Source organism: Mytilus californianus, unplaced genomic scaffold (genome assembly GCF_021869535.1).
Source record: "Mytilus californianus isolate M0D057914Y unplaced genomic scaffold, xbMytCali1.0.p SCAF_6, whole genome shotgun sequence".
NCBI classification, from domain to species: domain Eukaryota; kingdom Metazoa; phylum Mollusca; class Bivalvia; order Mytilida; family Mytilidae; genus Mytilus; species Mytilus californianus.
The window spans coordinates 53,326,584-53,351,325 of record NW_026262712.1 but is presented as its reverse complement, the minus strand read 5'-3'; the positions used below and the strand labels follow the sequence as shown (position 1 = coordinate 53,351,325).

Sequence of the window (24,742 nt, the reverse complement as noted above, 5' to 3'; positions counted from 1 at the left end):
CGATTCGATTAAAACTAAGAGAGCGTTCCGAGAAGGATAAACAGTACTCTTACGGTTGCGAATGCAACATGAATTTTGATGGCTGTCAATTAATCCAAGATTACTTCAAGATACAACGATGTTAAGTATATTAAGCACTAAAATTGCTTCATGGATAGCACAATACAATTATAAAGGACAATAAGTGTCTGTCTATGAGTGTTTACAGTAACACGACTATACATAGTTGACATTCCAAGGTAAGCAGATACAAATATTTATATTTGGCATACTGTTGTTTTACATAAACTGAGAAATACAGAATAAATATCAGCATTAATTTCATCCACAGAACAGTGTTTAAAACTCATAGTAACTAGAGTAACAAACTTTCAGCAAAACAGTTTTCTCATTACAGGTAGAAAAACATGCTACAAGGGCTGGACATCCGAATACAGTGGTTTTCTTATGACGGATCATAGGAGTCATAGCAGCAGTAAGGAGTATGCATGTGTTGACAAAAAAGCCGAGCCACTCGACGATAAAGCTATAGATGATAACGGGGCTTTATTCTATGGAATCACAACCAAAGGTGGCAGTTTGAGGTGTCCCCCATACACAAATAAAGCAGATGTTCGATGCGTTGTTTGTACAAAATAGTTCATTAAAGCAAAGAAATAAATGTATGATATCAAATGCTTTATTTTTAATTACAAAAAACAATTCTGTTCACATAAGCCAATGACATCTGTTATTGTTCTGGCGCTGAGTATTGACAACTGGTAATTTTTACTTGAATTGAGAGTATTATACATAAACATTGATAAAAAAAAGTATTATCCTTGTTTGGGTTTTTATTCTTTTGCTTTACTTCATTAACGCTGTCCGTCTATTATTATAGCTAGATATAAAACTAGGTTTAAACCACAATTTTCTATAAGGAAATGCATGTACCAAGTCAGGAATATTACAGTTGTTTTCCATTCGTTTATTTTGTTTGAGCTTTTGATTTTGTCATTTGATAAAGGAATTTCCGCTTTTTGAATTGTTCTCGGAGCTCGGTATTTTTGTTATTTTTCTTTTTGATAGTTGAATTTACGCTATAAATTACTTTAAATATAAAAAAATGAGATGTGGTTTAATAGTCGGATCACTTTTGCAACTTAATCAGAAATACAAATATTGTATACAAACAACAATTATGAAAGTTATATGATACCTTTGCTTTTGTCTGAAACAAATGTATAACACTCAAGAGGTTTCTGATTCCTTGTCCGTGTTTTTGGTCTTTTTTTGGTTATAACAGTTCTTTAACGTCTGTACTATGCTACAGATTTTCAAATACTTTGAACCTGAGCTTTACTGAAGGGACAATAATTGTTGAACTGCAGTAAATTTGGTACCGATAATGTTATTAGGCACATTAATTATAAGTTACATTGGAAATGTACAGAACACTGGTGAACACCATGACCAAATCTACTGTCAAACTGTTTGTATCTTAGAAGGTCAACTTCGCTTGAGTTAATTTTAACTCAAGATTTAGTACAATTACCAAATTTGAATACTAAGAATTTACGATCTGAACGCATCATTTAAATATGAACTAAAAAAAACTACTGGACGAATCATTTCAGTAGATTAAAAGTTAACCATCAGTTACAGTGACTAAGTTGAAGCAATGTGATTGTATGCAATCAATGCTACAACGCACGATATGTCTCTCTTGAATAGCCTTCTTAAGTAAATATAGGTCATATTCGGGGGGAGGGGACGGGATTGTAGTTACGACAATTGGAACATATCCGTCGTCATATTCCATATCGGTCAACCAACTCGTGATGGCGTCCGTAAAATTAACGAAAGGATGATTTCAACTTAACCACATGGAACTCTTGGTTTAATAGCTTCCTCGTGAGTTCTATATATTGCTGCAGCGAAAGCAAACCTCAAATGACAAATCTCACTACCTTTCTGACTAAAACTGAAAGAAAGGTGTCCACACACAAATGTCAAGCTTACATTATTCGTTCCGAGACAATGTAAAATATCAGCTGCGAGTCACAATATGAAGCTTTTTGTTGAGATCAAAAAACCTTCATATTGTGTCGATCATCTGATATTTTACAATTTCAAAATGCAGAAAAACTGATAATTGATGTATCGGGCTGTATTTGGGTATTTTGAGAGTGTTTTCTTTGTTTCACCAGCTAATCGGAAGATGACTTCATAAGTTTGGGTCAAACGTATCAACGTCGGTTCAAACATTATGACGTCGCTGATATGTCCAGGTCAAAGATATTAATGCCAGGTCAACGTATTTGACGACACAAAACTTGATATGCAATTTTATTAAGAGCTGAGCAGAATGATATAGACAGTGGGACGACCGATAAATATTCGAATCATGTCTTTCAGATGTTTAAGCAGAACTTATTAGCGACGTCACAATGTGAGAGCAGAACTTGATTTTATTTGAATTTATCTATTTTTCAAGCTCTGACGAAATTTTTTTTTTGTTATGCATTATGAATTTGTTAATTGGTTTGGGTTGCTCAAAATGCTTGTACTAAGTTAGGAATATGATAGTTCTTTTCCATTCATTCCGTTAGTTGAAGTAGTTTAAGGTTTCATTTTGTCAGGTTTTATTAACATCCTCTTTCATATCTTTTTGAATATACGTTTGTTTTTTGTTTTATGTATTTTTTTTTAGAATCGGAATAACAGTAAGGTACTGTAGTTGAAAAGTTGCGCCGTCAATTGCGATTTGACGATTGCAAATATCCGTTATGCTAACTGCAATTGCGACCATCAAATTACTAACAGTACTGTCATTCTTAATCACTGAAGGTTACCAACATAGTTAAAATCACAAGATCGAAATCATTGCATTATTTCATACGTGAAGAGTACAAACTAATCAGGGAAACTGTTCCTGTTTTTTCATCATTTGTATCAGCTTATTGTGTATGCAAAAAATCTTTTATGAACGCAATATATGTCTTTTTCAAAAAGAAAGAGAAGCGAAAGATACCAAAGGCACTTTCAAACTCGTAAGTCGAAAACTAACTGACAATACCATAGCAAAAACAAAAAACGACGAAAAGACATACAACAGTACACATAACATAGAACATAGAAAATTATAGACTGAGCAACATGAACCCTTACAAAAACATTGATTGATCTCAGGTGTCCCGAACGGGTTAACAAATTCTGTTCCACATGTGGCAGCCGTCATTACGAAAGCTAACAACTGTATTAACTACTAACTGAGGTCAGGCAAACTTTTTTGAAAAGTTAATACTTGTGCAAAAAGTAAAAGTTGCAACCAACACAGGAAAAAACAGACGGTTAATCTAAGCCGAATAAAAACTTAGATGTTTTGTTTGACCCTTTTTAAATTTTGTTATTTTGGGTAGTCTCGAGCGAAAAAGTGGCATGCGCAGTGGAAGTTGCACCTCACGTAGTAAACTTATCCTTAAGGCAGCATTCATAACAGGAAACCTTATCCTTGTTACTTTTAATTGGTAATGAACGAACTTTTCAGTATTGCTCCGGACTTATTTGAAAATGGAAAGAAAGTCGCAAAGGTAAGTGCATTTTGTCTTTTAACCTTTAGAATACATGTATATGTTAACAGTATACTTAATCAATACATCATACAAGTCATGCAATCTTCTCATTTACCTCATAACAACAGATGCGCATTTATTGGTGGGCTATACAGCCTACATGTATACATGCCAATTTCAAGCAAAACTCCATATACAGACTTTACAGTGACTTGTTATTGTGTACAAAAGAAGAAAGAAGGTATGTAGTTTCTTTTAGATTTTTGTACGCATTCTCTATTGATAAGTACGAAGTAAACATTTTGTATGTTACATGAGCTTCGACTATGTTTTTTTCTTAGAAATATCCTTCTGATTATAATTAATTTCATCGCTATTTCTATTTTGCTAATTTTAACCTTTGACTCTATAATTTTTTCTCAGCATAAGGTTTGAAATACTTCGTGTTTCTGCGGTCGGGGCCATTTTAACAAAAACATCTAACTTCTTAATTTGGTAGTAAGTTTTACTGAAATTTTTTGTCGTGTGATTTTTTTGTGAAATTGGTCGATATTATTTGGCCTCTTCGACAGACATCAACATTCATATTATAATTCTTTACAATATGAATCTGACATACTATTATACTGAGTGATGTTACATTTGTTTTTTAGAACAACATTATATACTCTTTATTCTATCTACGTGAATGCATTTGCCAACACATACCTTATAATTTTCTGCTCCGGAACCCGGAAATCATCACACGATATTTAATAACCAAAGCATGCTAAGGGTATCTTCGTATTATAATAAGGTAAAACGGACTTCTCTGACAGTACTCGGGCTGTATATATACGCAACCACGCCGGGTTGGAATTGTGACGTTAAGTATGGTACCCTTTATATGTAAAATGCCGAGCTCTATTCACGTAAAAGAACCTTTGCAACACATGTTTAAGGGTTCGTACGTAGTAGTTAAATTTCCAGCACGTTTCAAACATTCCATTCATTACATGTACATCAACAGTCAAAACCTGTCCATCATTCCAAACGAACGTTTTGTAGTACCTACTCATTTAATGGGATGTTTCATAAGTTTCTGCCTAACAATAGTTAAAATAATTGCCGCTTGAACTTACGTAAACAACAATCAACCAAAGACATTTTTTTAAAATAGAAAAAATAGTTAAAAGTTGCAAAGGGCATACGAGTCAGAGCAATGATTTATATCTAACACATCTAATATACGTCATCGATCAGAGTCCCAAAATTTTACATTTTATGAACAAATACATGTATGAACTGTATTTGAATCACTAGGAAATAAGCAATGTATGACATATAATAATTGATATAAAAAAATTTTAAAAGATGGTGACATCAAGGACAATGTAATTATGTTTTTTCTGATACCCTTTTGGATTTAGGCCATTTTGCCTCCACATTTAAACAAAGTCCTGTGTCGTTTTTGATTCTAACAAAAACAAATCGTATTTACATGAATTAAACTTTTTTAATAAATATACGATAAACATAAATATTTCTGTCTTTAATTTATTAGTCATTCATGTACAGAACTGCTTTATTCCACTGAAAGCATTTATGTCCTTCCTTCAACGGGATAAACATCCGCAACAACGGTTACACTGTTGTGAGTCTTGCAGACCACCTGATAAACTAGGTTCTCATTGCAATGACTTATTTGTGAAAATAGATTGACTTAACATTTGACAATATGTTGATAATTTCATATACGAGATGTGAAACAGATCTGCTTACCCTATTGATTGCCCCCAGTTTTGAGTTGGGTCCGTGTTGAGCAGGGCCTTAAATGCCGACCGTCATGAAGATGATAGGTGAGGTGAGGTAATCAGTCGTTAGTCTTCTATGTTTTGTGTACTATTGTTTGTCTGTTGTTATTTGAAAAAAACAAAAAAAACATATACGCAACACAATAGTTGATATTTTTTTTAAATAAGTGTACTGTACGAGTTGACATATGTCAGAGGATTGCTTAAGTTTGCAATGCATGAAATAGTACTTACAGATATATGCTTCCCTTATAAACACTTAAGTCGTAAAGCTCTTTTCTATAGTGTTGAAATTATAGATCTTTTAAATTTAGAATTATCTAATGTCTATTTGTTGTAGCAGCAAACATGTTCTTGTCATATTTGGTAGTGTTCATAGCGATACGTATGGTACTTGTCCAATGTCATGATTGTAAAGATTATGACCTATCGGCATCTGACCAGTCTTTTCTTATGAAGCATTACCTTCGTACCTCCAGAAAAGAGGAAGGCCTTTCAACAGGAAAGCCGGTCGCCTCAGGTATGAATGTTTAACATATTTAATTTTTAAACACTAAAGTGCATCATTTACTCAACAATGTCTTAGGTACATGTATCTGTTTATGTTTGCTTATTGTAAAAAAGTAAAAACAAAAACAGAAAACAGAAAACACAACGACTAATTGAAAATTTACGCGAATTGACGCAAAGACAAACATTATAGCACTAACTATGACAGTGTATACATAAAAAATCTCCCTCTTATGAACAACTAAAAAACAAACCAAAAGAATAAATTAAGCTTAAACATGTTTAAGATGGAAAAGCTGCATAATTCTATACTACCAAAACAACACCTTTCTGAATAAGAGAAAACTTCTTTTTTTTAAATTCATGTAGATGGTCAAAGTCATTTATATTCTTGAAAGGTCACAAATAGCTTTTTTGACTTTATTCTCTTAAAACAGCATTACAAAAAAAGATAACACGCTACCAATTTATATGTTTTTTTTAAAACCTTTCTTAAGTACTTTGAAATCATTCTTTATAGCATATATAGTAAGAGAAAAGTCAAAATTGGGAAACAATTAAGAAAAATACCAAATAAAGTTATTTTGTAAGAGGCAACTGCAGTATACCGATCGTCAAAACGCGTGAATCATTTGTTTTTAAAAGTATGCACATCAAGACACAAAAAACCCCAAACGGAACAATATTGAATGTGTTGACACGATGAGTAGTTCATTCTACGGATGTGTCACCTGCCATTAGAATGAAAATACAAAAAAATATCATGATAGGGGATATGACACTAGCTGTACATTTGCAGATAAGACGACCTCTTTTGTATTTTTAAGAAATTACAGATCAGGAAAAATGTCTTTCGTGAATTATGATATACATGTTCCGGACCATATGCGTATTTGTTTGGGCGTTTTTAAAGTTTCTTAAATATTGCAAATTGTTTTTAGTTATTTAATGTGTTCTTGTTCCTATTTAAACGATCTTAAAAAAGCAGAAAAATCATAAGAAAAGGAAAACGAACACAACAATTAAATAAAAGTAAGTTGAGATAAGAAGAAATTTTAACACTAAGAAAAAAGAAAAAAAGGCCCATGTCCTAAAACGCTCGTTGTTTCACTTGCAGTCGAAAAGGACTAGATAAAACGCTCTAAATTAATTCTAGCGAATGCAAGATAACGTGCAGTTACACCAAGAAAGATAAAACGCTCTAAGTTAGTTTTAGCGAAGGCAAGATAAATAAAGGCAACAGTAGTATACCACTGTTCAAAAGTCATAAATCGGTTGAGAGAATAAAATCCGGGTTACAAACTAAAACCGAGGGATAACAGATACACCAAGATTCATACAATATGTAAAGATAAAGGAATTCAGTAAATAACTCGTACCGGTTTAGGTTTCGAGAATAAACTGTGTGCTCCTGCGAAGGATACTATAATTCATTTGAAAAATACCAATATTGTCTAAATATTCATATGGTCCGGCTCGTTAATAACCAAACCTCATATGGTCATATGGGTATACACATATAATCATGACCATACGCGTATGGTCCAAATATTCATATGGTACTGAGCATATTCATATAATTTGAAATGTTGATATTTATTATCAAAGTTCAATACACGAAATAACTAACATCGTGTTACTGTCCATTCATCTAGGTGTGACATATGTACGTTGGGGAAGGAAAGGATGTCAGAAAGGAGTAGAAATCGTATATACAGGTAATCGGAAGAAAAGTTCTATATCAGAAACTGAGGTTTATGGGTTTTATTTTCCATGATAAAACACGTGGAATTACATACTGCAATTTTAGACACAAATTATAAAAATTCAGTAACACGTGTAAGATTGATCAAGACATAATGATAGTATACAATTATAGACTTTGTATGAGGTCGATACAAGGATATATTGACCTGAAAGAAGTATCTTGACTGAGGACGAAGTCCGAGGTCGATATACTTCTTTTGTTTGATATATCCTGTATTGACCTCATACAAAGGCTATAATTTTTATATTATTAATTTCCGACTATATTTGAATCAAAATCGTCAGTGCATTATATTCTCTTTTTTCGATCATTTAATTATGTTGGAATTTTATAGATATCATATTGTCACTTTGACAACAACAACATATTAGTTGTTATTTCAATTATTTCGTTGTGTTTTTTGTGTACATCTAATGTTTTTGAATTTTTTTTTTTAAATAATCGATCATAACTATACACTTTTAAAAACTTTTAACAATATCATGAAATTCATTAGATGACGTCACGAAGTATATCGGTTTTTAGATATTCTAATGCTGCGTTGACACCTAATTCGAATTCGATTCGCATTAACTAATTCGAATTAGTTTCATTCGCATTCGAAACGTTTTACGTTCCAACGTAAATTCTAATTCGAATTGCAATGCGCGTCAAATTCGCTTTACTGTCCGAACGACGTTAACTTTTAATTCGCATTATCAATTAATTAATTATAATTTAATTCGAAATACAATTTAGAAAGTGTCCACACCACAGTTTAATTCGAATTAATGCGAATAAACTAATTCGTATTAACGAAAACGCATTTCTAATGCGAATTGGATAATGCGAATTAGCCAATTCGAATTCGATTCGAATAAAAAAAAAGAAGAGTGTGTAAACGCGATAAGCGAATCCGATTCACAATCGATTCGTATTCAATAGTTTAACATGTGACTAGCCCTAAACGAATCAAATTAGTTAAAATATACGAATTAATAATATTATACAATTAAAGCCTTTGTATGAGGTCGATACAAAGATATATTGATCTGAAAGAAGTATATCGACTGAGAACGAAGTATGAGGTCGATATACTTCTTTGGGTCAATATATCCTGCATTGACCTCATACAAAGGCTACAATTGTTATATTATTAATTTTCGACTATATTTGTATCAAAACCGTCAGTGTATTATATTCTCTTTTTTCGATCATTTAATTTTGTTGGAATTTTATAGATATCATATTAATTAAAATTGTCTATTTGACAATTACAACATATTAGTTGTAATTTAAATTATTTTTTTATGTTTTTTTTTGTGTACATCTTATATATTTGAAGGCTTTTTTTTTTAGAAAATCGATCATTAATATGTAATTTTCAAAAACCTTTAACAATATCATGAAATTTATTAGATTTCGTCACATATCGGTTTTTCGATATTCTAAAAAAAACCGTGCAATATCACTTTTGCTATCCGCCGTTTTCTATCTACCTTCGAAAATATAGTTTAACATGTGACTATCCTTGAACGAATCAAATTAGTTAAAATATACGAATTAATAATATAATAAGATATATATTAAAATTGATATGGTTAATTAAAAGCTTCTTCTAACAATTGCCACCTTTGATCTATGCAAACTTTTTGTGAAGGGGTTAAGAAACATACAGAATATTTCTCACTATTTATCCAGTCTTTTTAATATTCTATCCCACAAAATTAAAATATCAACAAAATATTAATTACTGTTTTACTGTAAACAAACTCCCAAGACACACCCAAAATGACTTCTCTTTCGCCAAAACGCAGTACAATGTTATAAAGTCTAATCCAGTCTATTATGGATAGCCAGAAATGTGAAAACAAATTTTCTCTGATTTCTTAACAAAAGGTGCATAGTTCAGTTTCTTTTAATTTACTTAAAAACGAAAAAAGTTGCTTTTGTAAGAGTTTTTCTCTATCATTTGATCTGAACAACTTTGCCTTCAACATGTCAATGTTTGGTTTTCATTTGCCATGCATAGTTCAATAACAAACTTTTACATTATATAACGTTTGCGCATAAATTCGTTCACATGGATTCCATTTATATTTAATTTAGAAGTGGCGTCATTTTAATGAAACAACTATAACATCTATACGTTATGTTTTTTTTACACATTATTTTATTTCCATAGTATTATAATTGAAAGTTTGAAAGTAAAGTATACAGATTATCAGTACTTGATCCCTATGGGTTTTTAAATCGAAACAGACAAAACGAATTTGCGGTGTAACACTGATGTTCTTACGTTAGATAAAACCAATGACTTCTTTTTACACTATACAGTTAGAGTCAGTGCTAATTTGTCTTCAAAACGGTAAGAATAATCTTTTCAAGAACAAACAATCTGAGTTTAGAATTTTATATTGGATACAACCGACAAAATCCTGTCTAGTATAGAACAACTGCTGTCAGAAGTTATTCGAAGACTGGACTTTCTAATCAGTTATCCCCATAGTTGCAAGTAGATTTTAATTATCGTTTGTTTATTCATTTCACGAATCTTTCTTCTGCAAAGCGCATGTATGTTTTTTTTAATTGTAACGATATTTTGAAGAAAAACGTTACATGTCTAAGCAATAAAGTACATACATTTATTTCTATTCAAGGACAAGTTGGTGGTAACCAATATACATATAAAGGAGGAGGTGTAACAAACTTAAGCTTACCAAACGACCCCGAAAACGGAGAACCATTATCAGGTACCAATGACCAGATAGTTGGTGGCCAATATGAGCTTACTTCGCCAAATAGACCATCAGGAATGAAAAGCACTTTGACCGATAATGAGGTGCCATGTGCTGTTTGCTACCAAAGAAAAAGATCAACTGTTCTTATGATACCAGGTAGATATATCTTTTACTATTGAATTGATGAAAAATTAATAATGGTTTAATTATGAAGTTATTTATTAACACAGATTCTTAAGTCTTCCTCACATGTCGAAAGCGGGGATCCGTAAAGAACAAAACATTTAGACGATACATTATTTACATTTTCGAATTGTAAACTTTAATTTTTAGGAGAAAAAGAAAAAGCAGGATCTGAATACGGAGTATGTATCTCCAAGTTGATATGATACTCCAGGGCTTCCGTATCCGATCATGATTTCTTCGATAGAGGAATAATGTTTTCAGGGAAACTGAACCAAAGACTCCCAAGTGTAAAGTTGAAATCAGCTCTTCAAAATTTTTGCAGTGGCCATCATTACTTGGTTAACCGTTATGGAACACTTGTTTCATAGATGATCACCAATAGCTCTCATTACTCACAGTCGCAATGCTGATCCTATTTTTCTTTATTTCTGTGTATTCTTTTGCGAATTCTTTAATGTATGTTAGTCTTTTTTCTCGTGGCAATGGTGTCATTTATTTTTCTTTTACTCGTGTGTGTTTTTTGCCCCCTTTGTACTAGATCCTCTTTCATAATTACATGTTGGTTCATTGTATAACACCTTCATTTTGAAGCAGACTATATATGTATCTAATGATGGATATCCGTCCGGATTGACGGTATTTTTTAAAACGTCAACAAAACATACTCTCAAGTTCACCTCTTATTAAAGTTTTCTCAGAAAACGAAATATTACCAGGAAATAACTGACAATTACGTTATTATGTTCCATCCTGTACAAACAATTCAAGATAACCTTTAAAGTAGACAGGGTTCATTAGTTGTAATTGATTACTCGAGAATTTAAACAAAATGATGCAGATGTAGTTTAAGTTCGTAGCAAAACGATTTAAAAATTAGTTAAGGTGTACAAGATGAACGGGATTGAGTCAATATTTTTTATCCTTTTAGGGAGAAAAACCTGTTACAAGGGCTGGACATTTGAGTACACCGGTTATATCATGTCAGATCATAAGGATCACAGCAGCAAGGAATATGTATGTGTTGACAAAGATGCCGAGCCTGTGGACGATAAGAATAAGAATGAAAACGGAGCTTTATTTTATGGAGTAAAAACCAATTGTGGCAGTTTGAGGTGTCCACCGTACAAAAATGCAGTGACTGTGCACTGCGTTGTTTGCACAAAATAAAACGTTTTGTCAAATTTAATCAAAGAAACTTAATGCAATATGTTTTTCTTTAATCATTAAATGCCAGATATCTGTCTGTATTTTCAGGATTGGTATCACTTATAATAACCTATGTAGTGAGTGCCCTCATAAAAAATGAGAGAGTTTTCTAGTTTTGCTTGCATTGTCCGTCCTCTTGTCTGCTGGTTAAATTAAAAGCTACGTTTGTTAGGAATAAGACACGATAAAATTTGTTACAGTCGTTTTTTCGTGATATGTAATTGTTTATATAATTTTTTCGTGGTCATAGAAAAATTACCTTCGAAAAGAAAAAAAATCTCCTAACTTAAAAAAAAACTTGTAATCGTAAAATCTCCGAAAGCACATGATGGTTTTAAAATTATTTTGTAGAGCTATTATGATTCATAATTATAAGTAGCATATACGTTTTGTGAAAATTGTGGTAAAACTTTAAACGCATAAGTTTTAAGAAACATTTTTTATGTCCCCGCAACTGAAAGTTGACGGACATATTGTTTTACCCCTGTCCGTCCATTCGTCCTTCCAGCCATCCGTCCGCTGTCCCATTTCAGGTTAAAGTTTTTGGACAAGGTGTTTTTTTGATGAAGTTGAAGTCCAATCAACTTGAAACTTAGTACATATGTTACCTATGATATGAACCGTCTAACTTTGATGCCAAAATGGAGTTTTTACCCCAATTTTACGGTCCAGTGAACATAAAAAAAATTATAGTGCGAGTGGGGCATCCCTGTACTATAAACACATTCTTGTTGTTACAGTATATATTTTGGTTTTAAGGTCAGTGTCTCATAAGTCATTTTTTTGGCTTGATATAGACTGTTATTTGTGTTTATATAAATATTATGTGTATGTCTTGTTTCAATCAATATGTGACACTATAATAAACAAATTTTATTCTTATTCTTATTATTTCAAAATGTGTTCTTGTCTTGATTATTGCCGCTGGACGTTAAGCAAGCAATGACCAATCAATCAATGGAATGAAGTCCTCGTAAACTTTATTTAGTTGTTTCTGTGTATTGTCACACGCGAAAACATTCAATAGACGTCAATTTATATTGTATGATTAATTATGGGTACATGTATTACAGACTTTCATGTTGCATCTTCAAAATACACGAAGTAGATATAATCAGTTAGATAAGTTAAACGATTAATCTAGTTCTAAGTCAGTCAGGATTCTACTTCGTCAAAATTATCTCCCCATTATGCCAGTCAATTTTTACAATCGTAAAAGTGGAACTATTGTAGGGATGACGCGCTGCCAATGTAGCTCTTGAAAACCAATAAATTTATCTACATAGCACCATTACGATCCTTATATGCTAGTTATATTTTAAAAGACAAATGTATCTAATAGCTATAGCGCATCATTTAATGTACTTTCTGCATTCACTCAACTTAAAATTATGGTCTGATCGGTTGTCTGGTGGAATTTTCGAAAGTTCAAAAACATTTAAAAAAATTCTAATAAAATATTTCGTGGAAGGGCAGACTTAAAATGTGCGGAGGTTGTCGAGTAATAACCCTGGATAACACACACAAAAAATGAAGCTTTTTTTAAATTATGCATTTTTAAGATCCAGTTGTAAAGTCTGTCGCCAAGTACTTTTAGTAAAAATTTGTTATTCGAACACACCTACTCTGTTGTTATGACTCATTAGAAAGGTATTTCACTTGACCCATATATTTCATTCTTTAGTACTGTGAATTTTTAATGTTATTAAATGAAACTGTAGCTTAAATATATAAAAAAAAATAGAATCTGAAGCGAGATGATGTATCAAATAGTTTTGCTTTAAACATTTTCAAGACATAATAGTCAACTCAAACACGCCCGAACATAAAAATGTGCACCCGACTTTATCTTTTCGAAGCAATTATTGCCCATTTTTGGGATTTTTTCCCAAACAACTATCCCCGGGGGCAGAGATGCAAATGAATGCTTTAGAAAGATCATTCTTTTATCTATCTGTGGAATTTATGCTTATGCACAAAAAATATCCACTTGGATTTGAACCTTCCAAAATCAACTGTTTTATTAAATAATTTGTCAATAATTTAAAAGTTTACAAATATCTCGAACCTCCATACTATAATTCAAGTAAAAACACGTATATAAGATGCAAAACATCCGACATTATGCACTTTTATTAAGCCTTTAAAGCTCATAGAAACAGATGTAAACAATTCAAATATACCAATTTAGCTTTTTTCCCCTTCTCTAACAAACAGTTCTATTTCTTTTGTTTGGTTTCAACTGGGTTTCCGCCTGTAAGTAACTTTAAAGAATGATCATTAATGAGTTAACTTAAAATAATAAAAAGTAAACATTTATTTATACTACTGATAACGCCAGTAAAGCTGTGTGAAAAAGTTTTATCTAGACATGTAACGTGCAATCTTATACCAGGCCTGTGTTTGTAGTTCACCCATTAGAAATTTAAAAACTTTTTTTATTTTGTTATAATGCTTGGTTATAGCCTACACATTTCATTTCATAACTTTAAAAAAAAATGCCATACATATTAAATACCTTATCGTAGTCTATAACGGGTGAGGGGGTCTACGATTTGATATTCTGGATTGATAGGAAGATTTTTCGCCGATAGAATATTCATTTACACCTGTATCTAGGGCTGCTTATTATTGCGTGAACCCCTGAGGGGTTCATGCTTATATATTGGTAAGTTTTTGAAGTGTCTATGGGCCATTCGATATCCTCGGAATCAAGATTCTCGGAACATCTCGAACATTTTTGATCATTTATATAGGTAGTTATTTATATCTTTGATACGGTCCCTCTATGGATAGGCTTCTACGTGATATTGTATATTTCAACAATCAAAGTTCATTTGTAGATTGGAAAGTTATAAACAATAAAAAATAGGTTGCAGTCAAAAAGTCATCAATTTTATATGTAAGAACCTCTTTGTCTTTTCACAAAATATATGTGTTTTTAATAATGTGAATGTTTATTAAATATCAAGTAAAATGATAACGCAATTATATAATTCATGCTTTGAGACGGTCCCTGTACGCGTTGTGTGTGTAGTATTTAATGCAGCGTGCTGTTGTGCATTGTGACAATAAACCTGGGAATAGTTTATTGATATAAATATATATAATGTCCCAGAATAAACTGATTATTTGTGAACGTTTATCATTTTGATATTTTTTATTTCAATCATTGCATGGGAAAATGTCGGAAAGAATGAAGAAAATTAAGAAAACGATGTTTCTTATCTTATGTCGGAAACACAGTGGTCGGAAAGCAGAAAGATCATCAAACAAAAGGATTTTTCTGTCAAAAATATCTTATTTCATTAATAGATACTAACAGACTAAGAGGATATTCATTTTTAAGTTTAAACTGTGACTGAATTTTATTTGTACTAGAATATAATTAAATTGTCATATATACGTGCATTATGTCTCACAGGTTTGAACAGATATTACATTTATGAAAATTATATGCAACGTATGAGTACCAATGAGCAGGGATGCGAACCCAAAGTTAGCTAAATATCTAAAGTTTAAACAGTCGTGAATAAAAAAAAAATACTTGCATGGCTTCAATTCACAAGGAGTTTAATTCCTTGCATCTCACAAAAAACGTCATTAATATTTTACAATAATCATAACAAAATTTAATTACTATCATAAGGACACGTTATTCATGTTGTTTGCATAAAAAAAACCGGAGAGACAGTTGTTATGCAGAAATTTGTGTACACAGGGGGGTGGGGGTCTCCGTCCAGTCCACTCTTGTACGTAGTAGGGATATTTTGACACTTATGTTATCATAGGGTCCGCGATATGCTCTTTTCAATCCTTTGGCTTACGGGTTGTTTGTCTCCCTTGAAGTGGTAAAACATCTTATCTACGACCTATCAAATGTCCACACATACATAATTTTGGACGTATACTTGTTGTATTATTAGAAATAAATATTAGGTATTCTTTCTATACTTTGTATTGTTGGTTTTTTCAGCGCCAGTGGTCCGTTTATTAACACGATCTATCAAAAATATAAGTCAGCATAGCTAACCACATCAACAAGTCCTACAGTACTTTCGTATCATTGTGTATGGAAAGAGAAATAACCCGAATTGTCATGAGTGTATATAACAAAACCTATTTGTAAACGTGTTAAAATCCAGGCCACAGACCTTTATGTTTTTATCGATACTTAATCGTTTAGCATTCATTTAGCTGATAAATAAATTTGTTACGTTCAGGATTACTATCAGTTTTATTTAATCATAACTGACTTATTTGCAAAAAATCTCATTTTTTTTTTAATTTGAGACATTCTGAGAATATGTCTTATAATCCGTTTGACTTCTATAAATCTTCAGAAAATAATTCTTAAAAATTTATTTTTACAAAAAAACATTTTTTTTCTTGATGTATGTTAATGTATGATACATTAGAACTCTCACTATGAAAATTATAATTTTTGGCCAATAATCAAAAACATTACCCATTAGGTCCCTATGTTACTTTCTATTTTTCTTTATATAGAATACTTGATGGAGTAATTATGAATAGTGCACATTTTTTTAAAAGCTTTAACTTGAACAAAAAGTAATGTTGTAACATTCACAGGTAAATATGATCTTTGACGGTTATTCTGTTCTGCTCAAGTTGTTTTTGGTTTAATGAGATACTCTGAAAATTTTAAATTAATTGTTTTGGCTTTTCGAAAAAAAACGTGGCATCTATAATTGGAATTGTACCAAATATAATTATTTTGTAAACTTATCCTTTAACAAGCAGTTGGTAGATGACACATTATCATTGTTACTGATGACTCGTTATCAACGAACTGTTTTAGACTACTTGCTCAGTGCTGTATGATTATTGGAAGATGTTAGCAAATTTAAAACGTATTTATGTCTGTTTGATTTGTTCACACAATGTTGTCAATTTAATGGAATTTGTCGCGATTGTCATACAAGTAAGAGGTTTAGCTTGTTTTAATACCAGGTTAAATCCACCATTTCCTACATAAGAAAATGCCTGTACCAAGTCAGGAATATGACAGTTGTTATCCATTCGTTTGATGTGTTTGAGCTTTTGATTTTGCCATTTGATTATGGACCTTCCTTTTTGAATTTTCCTCGGAGATCAGTATTTTTGTGATTTTACTTTTTAGTTCTGTAACCTTTAGAATACATGTAAACATATACCAAATCAATAAACTGACATGCAATCTTCTTATTTACTTTTAACAACAGATGTACATGTATTGCTTGGCTAAAATACAAACATTAAGATAAACTCTGTATACAGATTTAACAGTACTGTGACTTGTCATTATATATTGTGTTGACAAAAAAAGAACAAGGTATGTCTTTGTCGTAAGTAATTGATAATTTATGCATTTCTATTGAAAGTTACAAAGTTAACATGGTGTATTTAACAGAAAGTTTTACTGCATTTTCTTATTCGTTGCAATTTTGTTTTAATGGAATTAAACTCGTCCTTTATTCTTAACATCACTTCTTTTTTCTATTGATTATACGAATTTTCCTCTTGCATTAAATAAAGCAAATATTGGTAAAAAGTTCAAAAAAGCAAAAGAGTCGAATCCGATTAATACATGATTACATATAGGAAGTAATTGACTGTATAAAATATACAGCATGATATGATTCTTTAGAGTATGATGCTTTCCGGTACTATTTATAATGTGTTTTATGTTTACAAATCACCCTTTTTAGCTTCGTGGATCATTATATTCCAAATTGATAAAAAAAAATTTACTTGGACTGACCAGCCTAACAAGTTATCAAACATTCTATTCCTTGCGTGATATAAGTATTTTGAACTTATAGAAATAAGATATGATATGATTGCCAATGAGACAAGTCTACACATTGGACCGAATGACATAGAAATTAACAACTATAGAGCTTTGTACAGCCTTTAACAATGAGCAAAACCAATACCACATAGTCAGCTATAAAAGGCCCCGAAATGACAAAATGTTAAACATCACAAACGAAAAAACTAACGTCCTGATCTATATACAACATAATGAACAAAACACAAATATGATACACAGCAACAAACGACAACAACTGAATTACAAGCTTGCGATAAGCACATATAGACTAGTTGATTTTAGTACACTTAAATTATTTTTGCAAAACAAAACAAATCAAATAACTACAAAGTATGTAAATGCTAGCGCGCTTTCTTGATATATTGTTTTTATTTATTTTTTTGAAAGATGCAAATGAATGAACATGGGTTTTTTTTCTTTCGGCTGATAGTAAATATTTACCCTATATAGCATATAGTAGCTATAACTTTTAGGTGTACATAGAATTTTTTTAGAAGATCGCACACAATACCATTGAACGAAATGAATAGATATATACACTATAAAAAAAAGTTAAAAAAAATTACCTATTTCTGGTATAATTCATTATATACAGTTATATGTAAATTAATATATTATCGGTGAAATCAAGTTTTACTGACTTTATGTCCAAACATTAAGACCCAAATGTATTCCCAAAATGCATCTTAATTCAAATAAGAGTAAAGTGCTTCACGAATCAAACATTGATACTTTAAGCACTCGGTATACCTTTGAATTGATAGATCTTTAAGAATGTCTACTTTATTTCATTCCAATTTCTTGTTGTAGCAAACATGTTCTTGTCAGGTTTGATAGTTGTTGTAACAACAAGCATTGTGCTTGTCCAATGTCATGATTGTAAAGATTTTGACTTATCGGCATCTGACCAGTCTTTTCTAATGAAGCATTACCTCCGTACATCTAGAAAAGAGGAAGGCATTTCAACAGGAAAGCCGGTTGCTTCAGGTGTGAACGTTTGAATGATTATCTTGTGTCAAGAAAACAAATTTAAAAAAGGAAAATAATACAAAATAATACAAAATAAAACAATAAATAAAACAACATTAAAAACAACAAATACACCAAGTTGATTTAAGAGATTGAAACATAAACGAAAAAACTGAAAAATACACATAAGCAATTGTATCTATTTTTAACAAAACAAACTGTGTTTAACTTAAATGATACAATAATGCAGCTGAACTAAATAGATTAAATTCTGTGTGAAAAATAAAAATATACAATTAAATATCCCCCATCAACACCAATTTCTGTCAAAACATTTCTTTTTGAATATTTGTCAACCCGCTCTACTTGTGATGGAAGAGTGGGTGTTCTTGAAGACATCCACCAATAAAGTTTTATTCGTGCTTTATAAATCTTGTTCTACATGCATTTCCAAATTAAAATAAAGTTAAAACTATTTGATTTAAACCACATCAGCATAATGTAACTTAATAGAAAAGCACGTAATTATAAATTTAGGATGAAATTGATAATGCATTGCTTTAATCAACACACTAAACTATTGATGTTTATTCACGTAGGTGTGACATATGTACGTTGGGGAAAGAAATGATGTCCAAAAGGAGTAGATATGGTCTATACAGGTAAGCAAAAGAAAATAAATACATTTAAAATTCTCCAAAAGGATCTCTTTCCACTTCGTTAAGGTCTTCTTATTTGGAAAAAAAGTATAATCACAAAAATACTGAACTCCGTGGAAAATTCAAAAAGGAAAGTCTCTAATCAAATGACAAAATCAAAAGCTCAAACACATCAAACAAATGGATAACAACTGTCATATTCCTGACAATGTACAGGCATTTTTTTATGTAGAAAATGGTGGATTGATCCTGGCTTTATAGCTAGCTAAACCTCTCATTTGTATGACAGTCGCATCAAATTCCATTATATTGACAACGATGCTAATTGACAACGAAGCTCATTTATGGAAATGTCGGCTACCAAGAATATCAAGTTTATATATCCACTATCTATGCGTTCTGTAAGAACTCCGAGACAATACAGTAATGTTACAAATTTTGAAGTTTAACGTGCACTCAATTTTAATCTTAAATGTTTTATTTGAATTGTTTTCAAAATCATAGTAAATTAGTATGCTATCTACTAGCGTTTGCAACCACAACAACGACTTTAATGTAACGAACATTTTATTCATGTTAAGAAATTACACAAGCAAGAGGCATATACAGGGTCACATACGGTGTCTAACAATTGAGTCTAAATGTCAAGCTCTAGATTATATATATATATGAAAGCGTCTAGTTTTTTAATTGGGAGGGGTCTCTATTTGATGAGTGGTATGGTTGCGCCATTGGAACATGTCACTTTTTCAAGCCTCATGATATATGATAAAGTCAAGAAATTAAGATAAAATATATGACAAAGTCGAAGACTGAATTATACACAGTTTACTAATCAGATGTTGATTATTTTATTTTTATAACAAATGTCGTAAATGCCTGAGATATTTGTCAAATATATGTATATTCCCTTGAAAATATGATAGCAATTCGTATATTATATTATTAAAAAAAATGATAAGAGTACGAATTTGTCTTATTCAAAAGGTATGAAAAGGGTGGGGTACTCAATCTCTCAGCTTTTTACCCCTACTACAAAATGTAAATAAGTTTGAATTGCTGATTGCTTACTGCCTCCACCCCCCCCCCCCCCCCCCCCGCCCCCACCCCACCCCATTTTCTACCGGTCTCCAAGTCTTTACTAATACAAAATAATGATTAAATCTTAATGGCAATGTTACAGTACAACAGTACTGAATTATTTCGATGTTTTGTACAATACTTTTCATAATGAAAAACGGAATAAATTTCTGTATCCTAGGACAAGTTGGTGGAAACGATCATACAAAAAAAGCTGGAGGTGTCAACTATTTATGCTTACCAAATGATCCGGAAAATGGAGAATCACAGAAAGATGACAATGCCCAATTATGTGGTACGGAATATGGGATGGGTGCATCATACACACCATCAGGAATGAAAGCGGATATGAAACTAAAAAAAGTGCCATGTGCTGTTTGTTTCCAAAGAAGAAGATCTGTGCATCTGATGATTCCAGGTATAGTTTGAGTTCTATTTCCTGTCATTTTTGGTTTTACAGTGCATCTTTTGTGTTTTTTTTTTCTTTCTTTTCTTTTAATAGTCTTCATACGATATAGATAAATAAGAATTTGTTTATGGTAAAGCTTTTTACAATGTTGCAATGCTCTTAGCAAGAGAATTTTTCACCACTAAAACATAAAACAAACAAAAAAACACAATACAATAAAACAAATTAAAAAGAAGAAGTTACTGTACCTTTGATTAGTGTTTGCAGTAACAACGAGTAACAGAAAAACTCCAACTTTAGCAGATTTTGATTCATAGTCAACATACTTTTATTTGATAGATATAAATTAAAGAACATTCAGTTACATGTATGAATTTTATCATCAAAGCAGTGTTTAAAAATTCAGACGAAGAAATACATGACAATAACGAACTTATAGTAAACACAATTGTTCTCCTTACAGGTAGAAAAACATGCTATAAGGGCTGGACATCCGAGTACAGTGGTTTTCTAATGACGGATTACAAGACTTTTAGCAGTAAGGATTATACATGTGTTGATAAAGATGCCGAACCTCTCGACAATAAAAATGGAGATGAAATCGGGGCTTTATTTTATGGAATCAGAACCAAATGTGGTAGTTTGAGGTGTCCTCCATACAAAGATGCAACAGATGTTCGATGCGTTGTTTGTACAAAATAATTTATTAAAAGCAAATAAAACTTCTACATGATTTAGTTTCATTATAAAAAATACGATCATGTCTATACTTGGATATTGAATGTATAATTCTTCTGACGTTTTATCAATTTGACATTTTGGTCGAATGAGCTTAAAAAACATGAACATTTATACAATTATGTATTCTTGTTGGGATTTTTATTTATCACTCATGTTGACTCTTTATACGTTTCCTCATAGGCAGCTCACTTGAAACTCTCGAGTAAACCCATCTTACTTCAGTTCAAATCCACACTCTTGAATGCCACCAAACATTTTGTTTATGCTTGGTTGGGCCTTATCCTAGCGTACTAAGAGTTGTTTAAAATATCAAATCGAGTGGGTTCACGTGAAACTGTTGAAATTACGTCTGAAAGTCTGAAGTCTACTCTAGAGTTTGTAGTTGATTCGTCCCCAGTGTTGACATCAATAGCTATCCAAAGGAAATTATGTTTGACCTTCAAGCATTTTGATGGCAGGTATGTTCATTTGAATATTGACAATCGAGTTTTTCATTTTACATTTTTTATTAGTCGGTCACTTCTGTAACTTTACTAAAAGTAAGACATAAACAATTGAATGTCAATCAAAATTAAATTTATGTAAACTGATATGGCCTCCATACTGCAAAAGCATATTCTAATGTAGGCATGACGAAAGACAGGTATGTTTTTTTTTAATTGACTTGTTTAGAGATGTTTTCGTTCCCTTTCAAGAAGCTAATGATGTTATTAGCTTTGGAGTAGATAGTGATTATGGTATTCCCCATTTAAGATATGATGAAATAGGGAATCCCAATTTGTAAAAGGTAAACCATTATAGGTCAAAGTATATATCTTTTCGTAGATTTGTTGCATATGCATTAGATTTTGACATACGCAATAGTCTCATCAGCAAACAGTCGTATGGTTGTTTGTATCCCCTGTACATTTGTACCCTTCACCATTACTGACTGTTCTATCACGGAGGCAGATGTTTATCCACTCATTAGTTTTACCTGTTATCCCATAATGCTTTAGTTTGTGGATGAGAGGCTAAGACTAACCTTTCAACTACCATGGAGAAGCCTTTTATGGGACAATCTGTTTGTTTTTCTTGATCTTGGTAATTTGTTACATCATCAATACTTTCAATTAATTGATAATCCCCTTTTAAAATCATGTTGAAGTGGATACATTATAATGCGTGTATCTTTATGAGAAATAACATGGCTATCTATAGATTCCAGCGACATGTATTTTATTAATTGTTCATTAATTGTATAAAACGAAACGAGTGTAATTTTAAAAATCTCTTGAACATTGAAGATTTACTTTCTGTACATTGGATAATTCAAACTAGTATAATTGTTCACACTAGTTCTCCATCAACATATCGTGTATTGACATATACATGTCCTTATCTTTTGTATCGTTAAAGTGTTATCTTTTTTATTATTATTACATAATAACATGTAGCTCAATCTCATTTTTCATATATTGTTAAAATATTCGTAAATTTGTACAGTATTATCTACTGTAAGTTTACCAGTACCCCCTTTTTAACTGGCAGTAAGATACATGTCATTATATATCTAAATGCAGCCTGCATATTAACATTAAACCTAATGTGTATTTTCATTATTTTGCTTGATTTCAAAATCATTTTCTACGGACTTTATGGCCGAACCCTCACAATTGTACTAGAGCACGGCCATGGGCAATTGTGAAATTTGAAAGATTGGCTATTAATTATATGTTCTTGTAGTGTGATACCCTTATGTTATTATTCATCCATTTGATCTCAATCATGGCTATTGTTTGTATCCAGAAATATGTGTCGTATTCTAATAAATCGGCATTTAAATGCTGTAATCGTTTAAATATTTTGTTTTTGGATTAATCGATAACACGTGATGCACAGATATCAAATACATATTCTGTATGGTAAATTAGTTAGTAGTATTTCAAATATTCATTCTGATTGGTAAATAAAATATTGAGTCGTCGAAACGTCAACATATATGTATCGTTTTACAAACATGTAAAACATACTACTGAGAAATACTTTTAATAACGTATATTTAAATGTATTGTATCATCAACTGCGCAGATCATAGTGACTTCGAAATATAAAGTAAACGTTGGCACAGAAAATCAAAGCATTTGTTTTTTATTCTTACGTGCATCTAGTGATCAAACAATTTAATATATACCTAAGGAAGAACATTACAGTTAAATATCCGATATGATACTACAACGTTGGAAAATCATATGTCATTGCATGCATATGTTAACATCTACATTACCTTATATAGTTGCTTCCGATGAACCATATAAGCAAGCAATATTTAGTATTGAGATGAATAAAATAATACTTTCACATCAAACAAGTTCAATAGTAACTTCGAGCGAAGTTTGTGCAGTTCTATGCATTTCCGACTATAATTGTTGTTCTGTAAGTTATAACGAGGAAAAACAGATTTGTTTGCTGGGAAATCAATGTTCACCGGAGATGAAAGACTCGGTGAATTTTAGGACATTGACTAAAATTCCAAGAGGTATCATTAAGTTATTATTTTTTCTTTTCTTTGTTCCTTCTTAACTGCAAATATCTAGTCTTTCTATATGATATTATAGAAAAGTAATAATGTTAATGTTGATTGAGATTGTCCTGTTATTGGTACAGTGTAATATGTGTTTTTTTCGAAAAAATATACTTATATACTACATGTTGTATTTAAACTCGTAAAAGAAAAAGTATGTCAATTTTGCATCATTTTACGTTATATACGTTGGGTTTTCCTTACCTCTACCTCAACGTTACAACATAATTATCACAAGATAGTTCCATTTCCGTTATATTTGAAGACCAGTTTGTAAGATGAGAGGGCCAATTAATCACATTAGTAGAGAACACTGCACGATGTCGTTATCACTGTCCAAAATCAAGGATATCGAAAGTGGTAGTATTTATCTTTGTGTAACAGGAGGGGTTCGGTGACGGCACCTCCCGGGACGTATAATGGCCAGTACTTCGTCCCTATTCGATCATCGAGATACCTGATATCAGATTTTGGCAGAATAGAGACATAAATCAATAGAACTCAACAATTTATTTACAAATGTACAACATTCAAGTAAAACATAGTCAAATGAAAATGAAATAAATAGAATAGTATTTCAAAAGTTAAGTTAAAAATGAAAATGTTATTAAATAGTTCTAGTTCGAAAACGAAATAAAAAAGAAAAGTATTTCCAGTCAAATGAAATCAATTAAGAACTAAGTTTAAAAGTAAATGTTCCTGTATACTTCGAGTTGTGTTTTTGGAATTTTGTAAATCGTTCCAAAAT

General features: G+C 31.5%; 1 protein-coding gene across 4 annotated transcripts in view; it reads left to right on the top strand.

Annotated features, from left to right (window-relative positions):
• LOC127704326 (short-chain collagen C4-like) overlaps positions 1 to 24,742 on the top strand; it is a 205,685-nt gene that overhangs the window by 138,234 nt on the left and 42,709 nt on the right. The window contains exons 1-4 of one of the 4 annotated variants that reach the window (XM_052208337.1): positions 5,728 to 5,867; positions 7,513 to 7,575; positions 10,265 to 10,501; positions 11,460 to 12,009. The exons of 1 other annotated variant lie outside the window; for it this stretch is intronic. In XM_052208337.1, the coding sequence (XP_052064297.1) occupies positions 5,735 to 5,867; positions 7,513 to 7,575; positions 10,265 to 10,501; positions 11,460 to 11,698 (672 nt within the window). In that variant the 5' untranslated portion in view covers positions 5,728 to 5,734 and the 3' untranslated portion in view covers positions 11,699 to 12,009. Of the gene's footprint in view, positions 1 to 5,727; positions 5,868 to 7,512; positions 7,576 to 10,264; positions 10,502 to 11,459; positions 12,010 to 24,742 lie in introns of those variants that run through there. 2 more of the 4 variants (XM_052208336.1, XM_052208334.1) reach the window with 2 other exon arrangements.